General features: G+C 36.0%; 2 protein-coding genes across 2 annotated transcripts; one reads left to right on the forward strand and one right to left on the reverse strand.

The window, feature by feature from the left end:
* The first annotated feature begins 1,896 nt into the window (after positions 1 to 1,896).
* Positions 1,897 to 4,816, forward strand: LOC120016517 (probable lysophospholipase BODYGUARD 3). The gene is made up of 4 exons (XM_038869331.1): positions 1,897 to 2,718; positions 2,804 to 3,135; positions 3,238 to 3,437; positions 4,269 to 4,816. The coding sequence occupies exons 1-4, from the start codon at positions 2,208 to 2,210 to the stop codon at positions 4,588 to 4,590; spliced, it is 1,365 nt and encodes a 454-aa protein (XP_038725259.1). The 5' UTR covers positions 1,897 to 2,207; the 3' UTR covers positions 4,591 to 4,816.
* A 4,219-nt stretch (positions 4,817 to 9,035) lies between these two features.
* LOC120017299 (aldehyde oxidase GLOX1-like) lies at positions 9,036 to 10,769 on the reverse strand. Its single transcript, XM_038870480.1, has one exon. The coding sequence runs from the start codon at positions 10,767 to 10,769 to the stop codon at positions 9,114 to 9,116; it is 1,656 nt and encodes a 551-aa protein (XP_038726408.1). The 3' UTR covers positions 9,036 to 9,113.
* Positions 10,770 to 16,885: the final 6,116 nt, after the last annotated feature.

Genomic DNA, 16,885 nt, shown 5'->3' on the forward strand with positions numbered 1-16,885 from the left:
AAATATAGATGTGTATTTTAAGTGTGTAAATTAGATGTGCAAATGAGAATTCCTCATATATGACATAATTGTGGCTAATATTTTACAAAATGTCCCTTAGTCGGCATATCACACATCTATTAATTCAACATTACAATAAATTGTGCTTCCTTCTTGAATTATGAAATATACCAAAACTAACGGCATTAAATGAAGAAATCTCACTTTAAAAAACGGAAGAAGAAGAAATCTCAAGAGTGACAATGAGACGACATTTTAAAAAATTAAATTAGTATATAGTTTTCCTAACAAAAACACACGCACCAGGTCCTTAACAAGCGATGGGCCGATAGATGGCCCAAGAACCGCTACGGGCCAAAGCTTTAATGCTTAAATGGGCCGAGCCGCCAAAGAAGACTATCTTTGCTAATCCTGTGCTGTCAAAGCCTCGAAGGTCAATACTACAGTCTGGCAGTTGAGACTTGAGAGTTGAGATCCTCCAATGCTATTTATTCTCTTCTTTTTTTTAAAAATACTGTTTGATAGGTTTGTCTTTCATGAGTTTTCTGTTATTATTTTTCAAAAAATATAAAATAATTTTAAAAAATACTTTTACTTGTCATTTTAGAAAATTACCTGAAAAGAGAAAACTAAAAAAAAAAGAGAGAGAGGAATGTTTTCAGACGATAGAAAACATGAATAGAAAATGAACACACACAAAATAGAAAAAAAAAATCCAAAAGAACAATTCTTGACGTGTCATCACTTCATTTGCATTGCCTACAATACTCCATTAATTTGTTTTAGTGGTTAACCAGTTAGCCTCTTGAGACTGATAATTATTATCGACTATCCAATCTATCACGACCAAGTGACCCCTTTTTAATGCGATTTGAGCCAAAAAAAATAATTATGCTGGACCACAAATTTTTTTTAAATTACTTCACATGTAGGTAACGAAGTTTAATTCTGATTATATCATGTCAATTAAGATTTTTCAGTTTTAAAATACGTTGTCGTACAATTTCAACCAAAAAGTGCCAACTACTATTTCACTAAATCATTTTAATTGAATCAAATGAACATAAACTCTCGATTAAGACTTCAATTTGTTTTCACAAAAAAGTTGTTTATCATACAATGCTACATATCAAATCAAAGAGCCACCTAGAATACAAGTAATTGACATATGGCACCACCCACATTCATTTTCTGTCAAGACTCAAGAATACCACATCGGTTTGGTATTACCGAGCTATGTACGTCATATATAATGATGTTCATATCTCTATCACACTAAGAAGTTTTTTTTAGGGCTCAAATATCATTAAGTGAGACAGTTCAAGAAAAATAAAGTCGTGGACGCCCGATGTATCTCCGAAAACTAAATAACTCAAAGCGGACAAGATAGTTGATGTAGGTAGAGTTGGGAAATATTTTGCAAAGAGTGAAATCATCATTAGTTAAACTCCCTACATTTAATACAAAGATTTGTTGTATAATTAAGAAGGACTAGCTGCCCCAATTTAGTTAATCTTTTATTATGGTACGAATATTAGGATCATACATTTATAAAGAACACAGTGGACGGTGGAGGTGTGAGGGGCTTGTATACCTAAGAGGATGGGAGTCATGTGGCCAACACGGCAAGTCATAAATACACTAGATCGACCTTCCAAAAGACTGACTCAAGTTTGAAAAATATGTTACTTCCATTAATCAGTTAGATAGGGCTAACCCCACTTTAATTTTAGCTACCCACAAATTTTATATATAGATATAGATATAATATATAGTTTGTCATAAATGTGGGAAATCTAAAATCTTGAGATGGAGGTATATTTTTTTTTCTTCACCAGGAGGTTCAACCACCACCTAACTTTAATTTCCTTGAACAGCAATAGCAATAGTTGTTAAATGAACCAATGAATCCATATATCTGCCTCTATCACTTTGTCTCTCTGCCAATCCCCTAGCTCTCTCTCTGTATTAAGTCTTGAGAGTAGCTCTCCAACACACTTTCTTCCAATTCATCCAACCCTAAAGAGACGATATGTTTTGATAGGGGTCAACAGCAACGTTAGAGCACCATTGTTGTCTTGTCTCTCATAGACAACAATTGTTCAATCACATTCTGCATGTTATAACAACTCTATGTGAATTAAAAACACCATTGTAACTCTGTAGCTACCTCTCTCGATTTGGTGGTCTCTTTCTGTTTGATCTAAATGGGTTTAATTGGGAAGATATTGAACGAGGCTATAAGCTTCATTGTGTTCTGTTTTCTGGACCTCCTTGATTTTGTTCTCTGTTATGTGTACAAAGTTGCAGATTTGTTAATCGAAGCTGAATGGAAGCCTTGTTATTGTTCTTCCACTAAAGAAGCGATTACTAGTAGTGGCAAGATCTTGGTCTCCGAACAAGGTGAGTCCAAGATTGTTTGTATGAATTCGAGCAAGCTGGAGATGGAGGATATCTCCGACACTCTCTACGTGCGTCCTTCGCTTGTGTCCGAGGTCTCTAGAGTAACAACTAAGGGCGAGAAGGTGATCATCAAGAAAGGAACGGTGAGATCGGTCACCGTTAACTCCACCATTGTTGAAATGCTTCAAGGGAAGATTAACGGAGCACAACAACCTCAATTTATTCCAAGGTGGTCTGATTGTGATTGTCAATTGTGCAATTCTTGGTCGTCTTCTTGCAAAGAAACCCTCTACGTCAAAGCAGAAGGTCCAAAAGGTAATAGAATATTAAGATAACTGAGTGCATTTGATTCTGAGAACAGTTAAATTAAATTGACATTTTATGATTGTTAATGTTTCAGGTAATAAGGCTAAAGAAGATGTACTTTTCATTCATGGGTTCATATCATCATCAGCATTTTGGACAGAGACATTGTTTCCAAACTTCTCCACCGCTGCAAAATCGACTTATCGATTGTTCGCAATTGATTTACTAGGATTTGGGAGAAGTCCTAAACCAATTGACTCTTTTTACACATTAAAAGATCATTTGGACATGATTGAAAGTTCAGTCATTGAACCATACAAAGTCAAGTCCTTCCACATTGTGGCTCACTCTTTAGGTTGCATCTTAGCCCTTGCACTTGCCGTCAAACACCCTGGCTCGGTCAAGTCTCTCACTCTGCTAGCACCAGTAAGGATTTTCATTTTCATTTTCATTTTCAATTTTATTAAATTAATTTTTTTTATATGTTTTTCGATATAATTTTGTGTTTATTTTTTAAATTTTTTGAAGCCATACTACCCGGTGCCAAAGGGTGCACAGGCAGCACAATATGCGATGAGAATGATCGCTCCGCGGAGGGTTTGGCCAGCGATGGCGTTTTGTGCATCGATTGCTTGCTGGTACGAGCATGTCTCGCGGACAGTTTGCCTGCTCATCTGCAAGAACCACAGGTTGTGGGAATTTCTTACCAAATTTGTCACCAGAAACAGGTACCTGATCTACTCCACCGACCCTAAACCATGCATTAAACACCATTTTGTCATGTTGTTTACTTACGTAACTTTGTTTTTTTTTAATTTGCTCATACTTTTGTGCTTGATTTCTACACCTCACATTGATTCGGTAACTTCCTGTTTGTTCTTTCCTTTTCAAAGTCTTTTCCCTCAAGTTTTGAATCATGTTCTTTTTTCTTTTTTGGATTTTCTATTAATTTACCTATTCATTTGGTAATCAAATAACTAATTACGTGAATTAACCCATTTTAATTTTGGCAGATGTCCATTTCCATGAATGCTAAAATTCTATGGACCAGCAATAATATGTACTTTACACATGGCATTTCTTCTGTTTGTGTTAGTAAGAGTGAGTAGTTGGGCAAACCATTATCATATGTTGGCTGTAACAGAGAACATATATATATAAGTGCCATATATAATATACATATACAAGTAGAAAACTACTGTTGCAAGTCTCTGTTGGAGAAAGTGATAGGTGATCAAAAAATTATTGACTACGTATAATTAATCGTCCAAAGATGAAAACATATATAACCATCGATTATATATGAAGAAGAAGTAATTCATTAGTAGGTCCATAGAATTGATTACTATTCATGGAAAGACTACTTAGGTCAAGTTAGGTCAAATTAATTTGAAAGAATTTTTTTTTCCATACATTTATTAGCCTCCTTATACCTCCATGAATATGACTAGTTTCATTGATGGTGCTAACTCTTCCAAGACAAAGACGTGTATCTACCTGTATCTGTATTTTCTTAATGCAAATCTTATTGGGTTGCAAAAACATTGTTATTGGCACAGGATCAGGACATACTTGCTTGAAGGGTTCTTCATTCACACACACAATGCAGCATGGCATACCCTACACAACATTATTTGTGGAGCTGCCGGAAAACTTGACCGTTACCTCGACACGGTCCGCGACCGCCTGAAATGTAACGTCACACTAATTCATGGCAGGAATGACGAATTGATCCCAATTGAGTGTAGCTACAATGTCCAGAAACGAATTCCCCGAGCGCGAGTTAAGGTGATCGACCACAAAGATCATATTACCATTGTTATTAAAAGACAGAAGGCATTTGCTAGAGAACTTGAGGAGATTTGGAGAAGATCGAGCTGATTATTGCACAAGTTTGATGAAGCAATTGCCACCGTATATATATATATATAGTATATGATGTGTACTATCCAACCAAAATGAATAACTTTACTAGGATTAATGCCTCAATTGGCAGGTTCTCTACTACTCTTCTTCGAGTGTGTGAAGTTGAAGTAAGTCCATATGTGAAAAATGTATTATGGCAATATGAGTTCGATAAGAAGAAAAGAAATCTCAATTTGAATTTCGTTTGTCCTTCTTGGATTCTCATATATATATGATGAAAGCAATTGCTCTTATAAGGACATCCATGATTTATAAGTGACGAAGGCCAACTTTTTATTTATAGCAGTGGCCCCAAAGTAGTGGATCATACTGCTGTTCACTTTTTCATAATTATAATAAAACATACGTCAATTTATAAGGTGCAGATCTCCGCACCTGAAAATTTATCTATATATTTTGTATCTTATGTAATCCTCCTTACCATAAAAATCAGCTATATAATAAATCTCACCGTATTTTACCTGTACATAAGTAGAGACCGTAGTGATTGTGAAAAATAAAAATAAGAAGAGTCAAAAACATTCTAAAAGCATGATGTAATTAGATTGAGTTCAATATTATACCTAGGAGTTTCACTTAGCTAATTGTGCGGTTCATTTATTGTTGAAATCGAGTGGGCACCTAATCACAATTAATCCGACCATTGCTTCTTAGAAATTTCAAACTTGTTTGCAAGGTAACCTTATTTTGCCCTAATTTTTCTTGCATCATTAATTGAAGTTCACGAAGGAGTGAAAGAGTTTCAAGTAATTAATTTAAAGACAGAAACTAGACTATGTTAATTATATGGTTATGGTTAAGCTTTTCTTCTTTTTTTTTGTCGTACCCAACTTTGACTGTTGAAATTGTTTTCTAAAACCATTTTTGATGGTTGTGTGGAGGAGACCATGACACAGTCAAGAATGGAAAGAATTATGCAGTTATTAAATTACGTGCTGTTGGCTAACTTAGGGAAGATATAGAGACAGAATCTACAAAGAAGATTTTTAGATTTATCCACACGTTTCAAACTCTCAAATAGTTTTGGTAAAAGAAAACAACCTAATTAATCCTAGCTGGAACGTTAATTAGGGACAAGATTTTGCCTTAATTATATATAAATGGTCTCTTTTCTTTTTCTTTTTCTTTTTCTTTTTTAATAGACGACCTAGGCTCCTGGCTAGATATTATTTCGGACAATTGGCAATAAGAACACTTTAGACAACTTAATTGTAAAAAGGTCATGGACATTTTTAAAATTGTAAAAAAATACAATTTAAGGGTAATTTGGTCATCTGACTTAAGATATTTTTTAGTTTATACCTACAATACCCTGCTCCTCCTCCTTCTTCTTCTTCTTCTCCCTCCAACTATCCAACTTCCTCTCTTTCTCTCCTTCTTCTCTACTAAAAGTTATCTCCTTCTTTCTCTTCTTCTTCTTCTTCTTCTTCTTGTTCTCGATCTGAATTTGTTTTTCGTTGCCTTCTTCTCCGTTTTTGGTCGAGTTTCTCCTCTCTTCATCGCCTTCTTCGTCGTTGCTCAATCTGGACTGCGTCGAGTTGCTCTGCCTTGTTTTTGACAGATCTGGACGATGTTTCGTTGTTCAATCTGGGCTGTGCTTTGTTTTTTTGCAGATCTGAACTCTGGTTCGTTTTTTGCAGAGATGTATCACTATAGTATCACTATAGTATCACCATAGTATCACCAACACCAAAAAATCACTAAAATGATACAATGAAACTAGTATGCATACTTCATCTTCCTAATTACTTTTCCTTTCTTGATTTTCTTTTCTTGGTTACCTCTCTTATTTGTTTTGGAATAACATTTACAAGTGCAGAGATGTATCACTATAGTATCACCAACACCAAAAATTCATTAAAATGATGTAATTGAACCAATATGCATACTTCTTCTTCCTAATCACTTTTCCTTTCTTGGTTTTCTTTTCTTGGTTTGTACATCTCTTGCTCGTTTTGGATAAACATTTACAGCTGCAGAGATGTATCACTATAGTATCACCAACACCAAAAATCCACTAAAATGACATAATTGAACTAGAAAGACATGTAATGCAATCAAATTTACATTCTAACATTTATATCATCATTTTATAAGCAAAAGATATAAATTGAACACTAAATTGGATCTTCTATTTAAAAGTATCACTATTGTATCACAATTCGTGGAGAGAGAAAATCAAATTTGAGGTTATTTTGGTAAAAGATGATCCCAGTGTACTTTTTTAAAAGGATGTTTTAGTGACTGCACTTTTTTACAATTAAGTATAATCTGGTGTACCGGCCTCCAAAAGTCTCTTATTATTTTGAAGGAAATAACTAAAGTAGCCTTATTATTACTCAAAATGGGCCTTTGGTCCAAACAGAGTAGGGAACTACCTTGTGGCCCATGAACGAAAAAAGAGGTCCAGACTCCAGAGCGAAAGAGCTTGGAGCCCACTATTGTTTAGTTTGGGCTCATTTAGTAGTTTACTTCAAAAATGGGCCTTAAAGTCCATGACCGAAGAAAGAAGTTCTGGTTCGAGCTAGAGAAGCTGGCATGGTGAATTTGAAACTCCAAAAATATTTAAGCACATTCAATATCTCACGGACGGATAGTTCACGTCTGGACGTTGAGGCTTCACACAATCACACCCTAAAATCTTCACATCCACTTCTACATCCATTGCCTTTGATTTCTCTTCATTATTTTGTGTTAGAAATCCATCCAAACAATTAATTATATCGTCGGTTTTGGGGTTTGAGGTTTTTGCATGTTCTTGTGAATACGGGGGATTGCCATCACAGGTTTGTTCCTCATGGGCCCATCACCATCTCTTTATTCTTCATCATGAGTACACCTACGACGACGGACTAAATTGAAACTCAAGCCACCACGAACTAAACTCGACCAACCCTGATGATTTTCATCCACCGTAACCCCCGAAATCACGTTCGAAGATCTAGACACCACGAGAAAAGTCGTCCGATCTAGACAATCTCACCACCATTGGAGGAAACTGACACCATTTTAAATTTTTTGGGTTTATTTTTTACATGTGTTACTAGATTTTTAAAAAAAAATAAGAATATCCAAGTTATCAACTTGTCAAGCCAAATCAGGTAAAAAAAATATAAATATAATTTTTTTTTATTCCACGTAGCTATTTGGCTGCCCAAATAGGCAGAAAACTGATGAGTCACTAAGTTGAAACAATTTTGATTTTTCGATTCTCAATTTAAAACGTTTAAAAAATGAGTTTCCGAGTTGAATTAGGTCAAATTATTTAATATCCAAAAGTGATATTACCCCATGAAAGCGTAACAAAATCTAAGTGGGCATAACTTCCTTAAAACAGGGGGCTACAATCCGTGGTTTGCAGTCCTAGCTGAGCTGTAAATATAAATGCTTTAACAAACATTTAGTAACTCATTTATTTTTCTGACCGACAAAAAAAACTTCATTTATTTTTTCTGGTGAATTGCATTTATTTGTATACGGATCAGATTTGTTTCGCATGCTTTCCCCAGGGGTGGATAAATTAATTTTTCAAGCAAATAATAATATAATTTATTACTGCCTATCATTATATCAAAATTTTCTCATCAATCAGAAACTATTCATTCAAAAAAACTCAAACAATGATTTTACAGTCTCATCAACTAAAAAAAAAAACCTGGAAAACTCTTCTAACCAAACCTACGTGTTTGTTATGAGTTAGTGCCATATAATTTGGGCAATGCCCAATCAATCAATGGGTAACTATCACCAACCCACCCTTAACATGCAATAAGATTTTTTCCTAACTCACTCAAGTGAGTTAGGATTTGACCCATAATAGTTGGACTAAAGATGAACAAAGTTATGCGGACCCCATGTATTTATAGGAATCGGACAACCCAAAACTGACAATATTATTAACATGTATGGGGGTATGGATTTCCGATATGGAATCAGAGCAATTTGATCTTATTAGACTTAACCTCTACTCCATTTTTTTGGACCTGACATAACTTAACCCAAGTGTGGGGGAGTGTTATGAGTGAGTCTCACATTGCTTGCCCAACCAATGGGTTAATATAGCCAAAGCTCGCCCTTAACATGCAACAAAGCATTTTACCTACTCCAAGTGAATTGGGCTTTGACCTAGTGAGTTCGGCTTTTGCCCTTAACAATTGGACTAAGGAGAAACAAAGCAGTGCGGGTTCGAAATATTTACGGGAACCGAAGAACCCAAGCGGACAATATTATTGATAGTAAGCAAGTATTTAAGTTCCCCCAATGTGTTCGTGTACTCTTGAATCTTGATGGCATACGTAGATATTTTTGGTGCTGTAGTTTATTGTATTTCCCTTTGCCACTAAAAGAAAAACTGGAAATAAACATTCATAAAATGTTGAATTATGTTTTCCTTTTCCTTCTCTTGAATTGATATTTCAATTATTGATAGCAATGAGCCAATGGTTGAAAAAACTAAGTAGACAATTATTACAATGCAACTAGCGTTTCCGAATATGCACCCAAATTGCTGTACTTGGCACACCATCACCGACAACAAACAAGAGGTAATATCCCGGCGGAGCCAATGCCGCCGTCGCTGGAGCATTAGCTTTTATAACAGACCCTCCATTCCTCTTCTTCTCCACTCCATCAACAGCCAGAAACAATACTCTCTGGTTCATTGAAAATGAATGTGTAGTAAAACTTGGTGCCACCATTGTCAAGTCAATTCTCCCATTAAACTCTTCTCCTCCCAAATCAACTCCAACTGAAAATTTCCTGCCATAAACAAGCTTCACACCAGGCTTAATCCAATTAATCCGCGGACGAGGATGAGTTTTCGAGGTCAAATACGGCGGAGAGAAAGCTTCAATGCTTAAATCAGTTGGGTAGAGAGAACTGAAATTGTAAGTTTTGTGTGAATTGCTTCCAGCCACCAAAACGCGACCGTCTGGAATCAAAAGAGCCGTTGAATGATACATTCGTGGCCTATTCGAAGCACTCATCACTTCAAACCTGCTAGGTTTTGAATTGAAATCAGAATGGTAGAGAGCAGGATTCAAAACAGGGGACCTCGCATAATTCCAACCAGCAGACCCATTTTTGGCTCCATTGACAATCAATACATCTCCTGTTGGCAACAAAATCATGTCCCCCATAATTCGTTCAGTCGGCATTTCCTCTATAACCCAATTTGGATTCTCCTCTGTAATCATCAACCGACCACATGTTTTGCTTGCACCAACAAAATGGTTTTTCTTGTCCGCTTCATTGAAGGCATTAGGCCACGACCCACCACAAACAAGAACTTCTGCGTCTGGAATTGAGGAGGAATATTTCGATGATAGTCTTATGGGAAGAAGAACCGAAGAGCCTGTGCTTGGATAGTTGCGTGAGACACGACCAGGAAGTACAGAGTATGTTCTGACAACTCTGTTTTTCACATAGTCGAGAAGAATTGCTCTGTCGTTTGCGAAGATGAACAGATTCCCATCCGGAGATAGATGCAAAAAAGGGTAGAGATTGTCTTCAACTTCTGAATGATACATTGTTTCATCAAGGAATTTGAGAGGGTGGAGCTTGTCATAGTTGGGTTTTGATTTAGGAACGAATTCGTAATTGAATTGATCTCTACCACCAACGACAATGATTTTTCCATTGGGAAGGATTTGATTCGAAGCATACCATCTCGGTACAAGTAGTCCATTTGGATGTTCAATCCAATCACCACCCACGAATGGCTTGAAGTACCGAGTAACTTTAAATCCAAGGTCAGTCCCTCCAGTCTGAATCAACACACCGCGCGAAGACAACGATCCCGACGAACACCATGTGTTGGTGACAATGTAGAGTGGCCGGACAGTTTTCTTCACTAGATTGAATTCAACTGAGTGAGCAGTGCAATCCCCATTATCACATTTTCCATTCGGTGGCAATGAAATGTTGGATGGACCCCTTCTAGTCCAATCGAAGATTATTACATTGTTGTCTGGAAGTAGTTGCATATGCATTGCCGAGATTCCACAGTTGCTCGTCAGTAACTCCCATTTTCCGGGCAACTTGTGGTGTTCTCCGACGGCCGAACAGAACAGAGGAATGATAGTTGTTGTGAATAGAACTAGCAATGAAGACACCCTGTTTGGTTCCATGGACATTTTGACCAAACTTGTATGCGACTCAGTGTAGCTCTACTGTTGCTTAAATATGGTTTTGACAGTGGAGTCTGTCGATGCAGGCATTAATCATTTAAAACCAAGCTTTGATTAGTGGACTTTATTGGGATTTTAACAAAAATTAATTAAAGAAAAAAAAAAGGACAAAAAGATCATATGTACCCTTCCAAATGTGTCAATAATTGTATGTGTGAATGCATCAAAATTAGTGTCCAATAATAACATAGAGACAAGCAAGTTTGTAACTTTTTTCAAAAGTTGATGTGATAAAAGGAATTTTCCAAATTTGGGTATGTATTTACTATAGTTTCAATACAACCAACCATAAAATATTTATGGTAGTGTATGGGTTGGATGGGTTAATTATCTGTCACAAATGAAGTTGAAATCCCATCAATTTAATTAGCCAATTTTGGTTATTCGCCAGCTATGACGCAGTCGAAAACGTAATCTCAAGACTAAATCTACGTTTAAGGTTAAAACACAAGAATCTAAAATCCATTAGAGAAAGAAGTAATTTCAAAATATTTTTATTAATCGTCAAACGATCTCTTAAGAGATTACAACATCCCTCAATAAATAGGGAACTGAATAAGAGGAAATCGTAAAAAATTACGAAAATGCCTAAAAATAGTAAAATGCTAATTCGAAAACCTAGCCAACCGAATGCCACTAGTCTCGACCACACCGAAACGAATCATCTTGTAAAATATCATGCAACTTCAAATGCGTGACCTTTTGATACTATTCTTGTAATAAAAAAAGGAGAGTAGGCTTACATCAAAGCTGGGATTGCAATTATTACTATTTTTATTTTATTATAAGCTGTCTTTTATCATTGAAAGTTTTAAATCTCTTTGACTGAGTTACCAAGTTTAATATACTTATGTGGTATGCACAAAAGATGTAGAGGAGAGAGTTGAGTTGTTGAGCAAAATAGCAGACACGGAAAGCGGAGGCAGAAGCAGTGCAGCGATCAGAGGCTAAAAACAGAGAAATTGATAAACAATACAAGTTGAATATGGACCAAGACTATCCATTATTTCTGCTGTAAAACCACCATACACATTACAACAGATGCTGCAAGCATTCTATGTATGCAGGGGAGACCAACCGTAAACATTGAATGAATTATTTAACCCATTTGAAAAATTCAATTTATAAGAAGCCAATCTTCTCATTTATACCATCACAAAAGGCACATCTGGCGCCTTCAAAATCCCTCTCAGGCTCTCAGGAAAAGCAGAAAGAGGTACTGAACTAATACCCCATATGTTCTCGTGTGCGAGTTATTGTACGAGTTTATGAATTTATTGTTGAATTCCAACGCAAACACATTGAAGATATTGTATGTTCTAAGCCATCGGGCCACACGGATATGTTATTCATAAGCCGTATTCATGGGCATTTACACCAATGAAAACGCGTCTTCATAGTGAAAGAAATTGAGTTTTGCTTATAAATCACACGGTTAGATTATGATAAATTGACGTGGGATTTTAATCTTTTACATTTACACCTATTCGATCTTGTAACACAAATAGGAGCAAAAGGCGATATATGGAAGAGCGACGGATCATTAGGTGATGCTGTAATTCGTAGCCCAGAAAAAGGAAAAGAAAAAGAAAAAGAAAAAGAAAAGGGAAAGGAAAAGGAAAAGGAAAGAAAAAGAAAAAGAAAAAGAAAGGTGAATTAAGCTTGGGTTGGGGAGCCTGGGCTTCAGATAGGCCCTAATTACTGGATCAGGCCAGGCTTGGAGAGATCCATATCATAGCCCAAAGTTGCATATAACTCACGCTTTAAGTAGAGGGCCCAATTCACTGGGTCAGGCCAGGCTTGGAAATTTATCATGGAGGGCCTAAAACACCTATTGAAATACAGCCCAAAGTTGATGAAAGCTGAAGACTACCAGGCCCAGAGTTGGTTGAAAGTGTGAAAGGCAACAAAAGACCTTCCATCTATGCAATAAGAGTGAGAGTAGAGACTAGAGACTAGAGAGAGGTGATTCAGTTTTCTGACTACTTTAAGAGGAATTGGATTTCTCAATCACATAAATTTAAGGAAATTAGAGTCCAAAATAACATAGATTAGTGCCAATATATACAGATTTATAAACCAGAGTACAGATTAACAAAGAGATATGGATGGGATGCAGAGAGAGAGAGAATCAATGGCGTCAATGCTGATGCTGACTAAACTGTGATAACAGCAATGGTGATCTGGAAGTGTGAGTCAGAGCATTTAAAGGCATTCAGTGTTTTTGCATGTGGTGTGGGGGCTCAGAGACCCAGAAATTGATGTACCAAGAGCCACACTCTTCACAATACGCAACACCCCATCAACCTTTCCCTCTTCATTCACCTTTCCAATCATCTCCTCTGTTTTCTGTCTCCCTATTTTGCTTCTTTTTTCTTTTTTGAGATTTTAACCTCTCAAGTTATAGAATGCTAAGTATGAAAAAACATTATCGTTTAAGATGGGGAGATTATGAACTGACTTCATCAAGTTCAAGAGTAGATGATATGATCTCTACAAGCTAGGTCTAAGCATATGCAATATCAGTGATCAGTACTCTATACTGTACTACTCCATATCACATCATTCTTTTCCATCCCTAAATGAGTAAATTTACATACAAATAATGGTAATTTGTAAAAGAAACAAGATTTTGGTTAGAATATCTCTTCATGACAAACAATATACAGAAAGCCATTGTGGGTTGCTTCAGAAATACAGCTCATGAATCATGATGAGTGACATTTCAGAATGACACACACTTGTGTAGTTGTGTGTGAAACCTTTTTATTCTTTCACCTTTCTCTTAAGCATTGGAAACAGCATATACGCATATATATATATATATATATATATATATATATATATATATATATATAGTGTAAAACATACGCTTCTCAAAAGCTACAGCTGGTGATCGATGGCAGAGAACAAAGTTGATAAGTGCAAACAAAGACATCCCACTAACTTCAAAAGAAATCTGAAACAGTATAAATTCATAGAGATATTATTCTATTTAATACCTTGAAATGGTGAATGCTGCCCAACTCTCTCAGTCATGTAAAAGACATCACCATTTGTGTAATACAAACAGATCCAAGCTTTATTAAATATACTATAACTAAAATATTCGTCAGAGATGAAACTGAATGAACGCAAGAAACAAAAAAGGGCGGAGATTACACAGCCTCACTAATTAACCCCACAATCCCCCACAACAAACTTGCAATAAAAAGCTGCATAGAGGAAGTTGAAAGGAAAAAAACAAAGATGAAACTGGAAAACCCACACAGGGAACAACATATCAAGATGATTAGAATTAAAAATATTGCATTTTTGTGTGGTTTTTCGATCAAGGGAGCTGGGAAGCAGAAATACCACCATATATATACGAAACCCTAATAAGAAATATGGGTTAATGGGAACAGATAGAGACAGAGAAGATCCACAAAGCCATCATGACTAAAATCAGTCCAATGATGAATCCTGAAGAGTTTATATAGACTGACAAACAACATAAAAAAAAACCCATAAAAATATAGTGAGTAATGATGATCCTAGCCAGGACTCTTTCAGTCAGAGAAAAAGATGAAAAAGAAGTCAAAACCATTATCATTACACCAATCTGCTCATGTTCAACACTTGTTACACTTCAAGTCTTCAACCACCTTAATTCCATAAAAAACCCACCAAAAGAGAAGGAAAAAAACAACACAGTCCAAACATTAATATGAACAAAACAAATTTTTTAAAAAAACCCAGAAATAATTTGATTACAGTTTTGCAAGGGCCAGGTCGCCTGGATTTCCAAAAAATTAAAGAAGTTACCATATTAGGTAAAAATGGACATCATCAGGTGTAAGCAACAATTGGGGGGAATGAAGCCTGGTCCGACGTCCCTCAACGATCACAAAAAAAAAATCTCTCTATAGAAAGAAATATAGCTCGATCGAATTTGAGATCTGGTTTAGAGGCCTCGAGCCAGACAACATTCCCCTCAAAAGATAATAGCTTCTCATCTTTCCCATGTCCACTACTTCAATCTACAGTGACTACTCTACTCTTTGCAAAGAGAAAAGAGGGACCGATATGTGTGTGAGTGAGACTGTGAGAGAGAATGAGAGACAGAGGAAGCAAGAGAAGGAGATAAAAAGGCTGAGGAGGGTGAAAAAGGACAAAACAAAGTAACAAAATAAAAACCCCAACTTGACCCACCTACTACTATTACCGCCCTCTTTGGGTTCCACAAATGATCACGACTCCTCTCCCTCTCTCTCTCGCTTGACTCATCTTTAATTCTTTATCATTCACTTTTCAATGCATTGACAAATATCAATGAACATGTAAAATTATAGATGGAATTCAATCATTCCTCTTTTTGGCTCTCTTTCTATCTTTATGTCACATCTTCTTCTTTTCTTATTTGGAAAATTATTTTTCTTAATCAACCAAACATATATGAAAATCCCTTAAAGCCCATAATCTGCGCGCTTTCCTTGTTTGCTGTTGTGGACTGGTGATTGTTGGGTATTAGTATGTTAGTCAAATCCAATTTCAATCTTTGTAACAAGATCGTTGTGTGATAGTATTTTGTATTGCTTTCTGATAAAAAAATTTTAAAAAAAAATGAAACTTTGTTCAGGAATCATTATGTAATCAAGGTTAAAGGCGTATTCGATAACTACAAACAAACAAATAGAGAGTTTTGATTTTAAAATTTAAAATAAAAAAAACATGAAAGAAAGGGTCCACATCCCCCTCGTTCAGTGCAACGACGGTCGCTTTTTCTGCGCTCGCGGGGGATTCGAGATGACGAGACATACAGGCGGGACATGCATATTGGTCAGCGATGTTGTTTCAATATTCAGGTGCACTCAGGTCCACTCGATAACACATGGTTCGCCTTCCTCCATCCTCTTATTCACTTATGATCATCAATCAATCCCCTTAGACCCCCACAAATTTATATTAAATTTAATAAATTCATACTATTTCACTATTTTTAACGAACGAGAGAGATTCAGAGGAAAAAAACATTATGATTTTAATTAATTAATACTCTTAAAAGTGTGTGCATGGAGCAGTTGAAAAGTAAACCGACCTTTTTGGGTGCAAAAGTTTATGTTTTTATAGGCCACCCAATCCAACCAAAAGTAAGACTTTGAAGAAGATTCTCTATTGACTAAACAACGTAGAAAATATAACCAAAACTTGCAAATTGGGTGAACTCAAAAACATTCGTATCAAGACACATTTTTATTGTTGTTTATTTTGATTTATTTTTGAAAGTTGAAACAATTTCAGCATGCATGTTCAAGAGTCAAGTGTGGTATTTGAGGCTAATGTCGGAGTTGACACAAATCAAAAATGTCATGACTTTTTCATCTAATTTTTTAAACTTCAAACGCATTTTTTTTTTAGATTGTAACGCACATTCTTCATGCTTTTCTAGTATCCTAAGGACAACATTATCATTTTCCTTATGACATTGCATCAAGTTTTGGATTATGAAAACTCTTTGTATCCCTAATCAACCATAACAATATTACGTTATCTAATTACATTAAATTACGTTATTACATTGTCTAATTACATTGATTTCGTTATTACGTTGTCTAATTACATGTTATGGCTGAATTTGTTAGGGATACGTAGCAGTATTGCCGTTTGGATTATTAATTGTTATTATGAGCTCGTTGAGTAGTAGTTACCCCTAAAACTCCTAGCCGGGTCCATTTGAATGGGCTTCCTTAGCAAGGCCCAAGCCAACAGCCATGGGCTTAATTCAGAGACCAAGAGCCCATCAAGAGAGAGATTTATCTTCAGAACAATCGAATGTTAGAATAGAATCAATAGATAGGCGTGGAAAACCACTCATGTCAGTGCATGAAGACAACGAGATGAATGCACAAAACAGCTTAATTTGGACCACAAACGTACATATTAGGGATTGTACTCCTGATGACGCTTCCTCTCTCATTAATTCATCTTTCCAATCATCTCTCCCATGTTTCTTCTCTCTCTTGTACAGTCTTTGATGTTTCCACAAAGTATTATGACAACCCATTGCTTCCTCAAACAAA

This window comes from Tripterygium wilfordii, chromosome 15 (assembly GCF_013401445.1).
Source record: "Tripterygium wilfordii isolate XIE 37 chromosome 15, ASM1340144v1, whole genome shotgun sequence".
Taxonomy (NCBI): domain Eukaryota; kingdom Viridiplantae; phylum Streptophyta; class Magnoliopsida; order Celastrales; family Celastraceae; genus Tripterygium; species Tripterygium wilfordii.

What these genes read in the sequence shown, in the direction of transcription:
- LOC120016517 (XM_038869331.1), top strand. Translation starts at nt 2,208, where the DNA reads ATGGGTTTAATTGGGAAGATATTGAACGAGGCTATAAGCTTCATTGTG. An exon ending in CAAAGCAGAAGGTCCAAAAG is followed by an intron (nt 2,719 to 2,803) that starts GTAATAGAATAT and finishes TTAATGTTTCAG; the next exon opens with GTAATAAGGCTAAAGAAGAT. An exon ending in AAATTTGTCACCAGAAACAG is followed by an intron (nt 3,438 to 4,268) that starts GTACCTGATCTA and finishes TTATTGGCACAG; the next exon opens with GATCAGGACATACTTGCTTG.
- LOC120017299 (XM_038870480.1), bottom strand. Translation starts at nt 10,769, where the DNA reads ATGTCCATGGAACCAAACAGGGTGTCTTCATTGCTAGTTCTATTCACA.